General features: G+C 42.7%; 1 protein-coding gene across 1 annotated transcript in view; it reads left to right on the top strand.

The window, feature by feature from the left end:
• Positions 1-2,986, top strand: part of LOC104392979 (arrestin domain-containing protein 3-like) — a 16,858-nt gene extending 13,872 nt beyond the window's left edge. Inside the window, exon 8 of the mRNA XM_010002427.1 lies at positions 2,930-2,986. Coding sequence (XP_010000729.1) covers positions 2,930-2,986 — 57 coding nt within the window. The remainder of the gene's footprint in view (positions 1-2,929) is intronic.
• Positions 2,987-3,446: the final 460 nt, after the last annotated feature.

Below are 3,446 nucleotides of genomic sequence, written 5' to 3'. Positions count from 1 at the left end.
TTTTCTCAGCCTCTCCTCATATGGCAGGTCCTCCAGTCCTCTGATCATCCTTGTGGCCCTTCTCTGAACCCTCTCCAGCTTATCCTCATCCTTTTTGTAGAGCGGGAACCAAAACTGAATGCAATACTCCAAGTGTGGTCTGACAAGCACTGAATAGAGATGATGACTTCTTTATCTCTGCTGGTGATTCCCTCATTGATGCAGCCCAGCATCCTGTTGGCTTTCTTTGCTGCTGCAGCACACTGTTCACTCGTGTTGAGCCTGTTTCCCACCAGGACCCCCAGGTCCCTTTCCACAGGGCTGCTCTCCAGCCAGGTGGATTCTCGTCTGAACTGTGCTCCTGGGTTATATTTTTCCAGGTGTAAGATCTTACACTTCTCCCTGTTGACCTTCATAAGGTTCCTGCTAGCCCACTCCTCTAGCCTGTCTAGGTCATCCTGGAGGGTGGCCCTCCCTTCTGGAGTGTCAACCTTTCCACTCATCTTTGTATTGTCAGCAAACTTCACCAGGGTGCTCTTGATCCCAATATCCAGGTCACTTATGAAGATGTTAAACAGCATAGGGCCCAATATCGATCCCTGGGAGACCTCACTTGTGACCGGTTGGGAGTTTGAGGAGGAACTATTTACTATCACCCTCTGGGTACAGTCTGTCAGCCAGTTCCCCACCCCCACTGCACAGACCACTTGTCAAGGCTGTAACAAGTCTGTTTCTCCAGGAGGAGGCTGTGGGGAACCATATCAAAAGCCTTGGAAAAGTCCAGATAGACGATGTCCACCACTTGCCCTTCATCAACTGAGCAGGTTACTTTGTTGTAGAAGGCAATCAGGTTTGTCAAGCATGATTTGCCCCTGGTAAATCCACGTTGGCTTTTCCCAATCACGTGCTTCGATGGACTTGTGAACAGTCCACAGGAGGTTTTGCTCCATGACTTTTCCAGGGACTGAAGTGAGGCTAATGGGTCTATAATTACCTGGGTCCTCCTTGGAACCCTTCTTATAGATGGGGGTGACATTAGTCTTCCTCCAGTCCTCAGGAATGTCTCCCAATCTCGACAGCTTCTCAAAGAGTATGGAGAGCAGTTTTGCAACATCAGCCAGCTCTCTGAACACCATAGGGTGATGGCATCCAGGCCCATCAATTTGTATGGGTCAAGCTCCTGTAATAGTTGACATGCCAACTCTTCCTTCACTGATGGTGGGTCAGTGTCTGTATCAACCTGGACTTTTGTTCTTATGGCCCGGGACCCAACAGCACTGGTAAAGACAGAGGTGAAGAAGGTGTTGAGGACCTCTGCCTTTTCAATATTGTTGGTGACTAATTCACCTCTCCTGTTTAACAGTGGGCCAATATTATTCCTCTGTTTCTGCTTGTGGTTAACATATCTGAAGAACCCTTTCTTGAAGTTTTTGACATCTCTGGCCAATGTCAGCTCACGCTGAGCTTTTACTTTCCTAACTGCATCTCTGCATGCCCTGTCAGTGTTCTTGTAATTTGCAACAAGTAATGTTCCACTTTTCCACCTCTGGTACATTTCCCTTTTGGTTCTGAGCAGACCCAGAAGCTCACAGTTAAGCCAAGGGGGTCTCTTGCTCTGCCTACTTCTGTTGCCTTTAGAGGGGATGAACTGGTTTTGCCAGCCCCTTTACTCTCTGCGGAAGCTTCCCACGGGATCCCTTCCAACTGAGCCTGAAGCAAGCTGAATTTTGCTTTTTAAAAATCTAAAACCTTTTTCCTGGAATTAACCTTCATTGTGCTCAGCAGTATCCCAAACTCCACAATATTGTGGTCACTGCAGCTGAGTCTGTCACTAACCAAGATATTACAGAGCAGGTTTTCTTGGTTACTGAGTAGTTAAGTCCAGCTGTGCCCCATTCCTGGTTGGCACATCCAACATTTGTGTGAGGAAGCAGTCTTCTACGCATTCCAGGAACTTGATGTATGACAGGTCAACTGCAGTGTTGTTCTTCCAGCAAATGTCTAGGTGGTGAAAGTCTCCCATAAGGAGTATGTCTTGTTGACCTGAAGCTTCCCTGAGCGACCCGAGTATCACTTCATTGGTCACGTTGTCTTGATTTGGGGGTTGGTAATAGATGCCTACTGTAAGGTCTCCCTTGGAGATGACCCCTCTCATTTTGATCTAGAAGCATTCAGTAGGGCTACCACAATTACCATAGTAGTAGGTACTCTAACATTTAGAAGGAAGCATGTTGTTATTTTTTTTCTAAGCAAAAGGCTCTATGAAGTTAACTGATGCAATGTTGTCTAAAAGATGCACTGCACACTTAAACTATTCTTACCATCCAGTTTTAGCAGGCTGTACCTCTACTTTCTCCTATAGAAAGGAAGAAGAAGTAAGGTTTAGAACACATGAACTTTTGAAATATCTCATAGGATATTTGAGGATTAATTACTTCTAGTTTAAAAAAATCAAATTATTTTGTATTGATAACTTTTCGCCTTTTCAAGAAACTTCTCTATGTCTCTCAAATCAATTAAATATTTCTTAAGTTACATTTCTAGTGATGCGTGTCAAGTAATCTTTTTTTATATATTGGGTAACTCAAGACTTCTGTGCTAGTAAAGCAGATTTTTTTAAAGTTTTATATTAGTTATTCATGTTTATCTTTAAATTGCCATCAACCTGTAGTTTAAAGTCTTCCACTGTATCTAATATTAATATTTATATTCATTTTTATCCAAAGTTTTGTCCAACTACAAGTTTTTTAGTTATTTCAATAAATTTTGGACTGGGAATGCCATGTTATCCTTATAGTTGTCTTAAACTTGTGAATTTTTATTTTTATTTCTAGCAGTTGATTCTAAAATGTGCTGGTTTGTTTTGGTGGAGGTTTTTTGGTTGTTTTGGGTTTTTTGGTTGGTTGGTTGGTTGTGGTTTTGTTTGTTTTTTCTTTTTCCTTTTGGTTAGATTGATCCAAACCCAGATCAGCCCACAGATGAGAGACCATCTTGCCCCTCTCGTTGAAGGAATCCATAAAAAGCTGACTTGATTTGGGTTTTGAATCACAACTGCTGTGTTGAAGATCAAGGTGTCATAGTGGAGACTTGCTTTTAAAGGAAATGGTATCGCTCTTGCCTGTATAGTGAATAAATGAAAACAACCTGTAGTTGTGCTTTGACACCTACAGCACATCATAGGATTGCTCCACATGCAATTTGGGCCCCCTGCCCTCAAATAGTGGCAGATACTAGGAGCAGCCTTACTAGTGTGCAGTCACATGTTTCAAAACACTCAAGCCGTGTTGTAAGAGAGGAATGGCTGCTTCTTATTATTTGAAAATTTGCACATGCTTATTGCTTATGTTATAGCGTTCAATGTCACTACAGCTTTTTATCATTTATGACTGTTGCTGCCCCACCCCCACTAAATTGTTTGTGATCTGCACAACAAACAACAAAAAGCTTTGACACACACAAAAACCCAA

The sequence above is a fragment of the Chaetura pelagica genome, unplaced genomic scaffold (genome assembly GCF_000747805.2).
Source record: "Chaetura pelagica isolate M959 unplaced genomic scaffold, ChaPel_1.0 scaffold1091, whole genome shotgun sequence".
Taxonomy (NCBI): Eukaryota; Metazoa; Chordata; class Aves; order Apodiformes; family Apodidae; genus Chaetura; species Chaetura pelagica.
The sequence above is the reverse complement of the archived record's forward strand: the minus strand, read 5'-3'. Positions and strand labels throughout refer to the sequence as shown.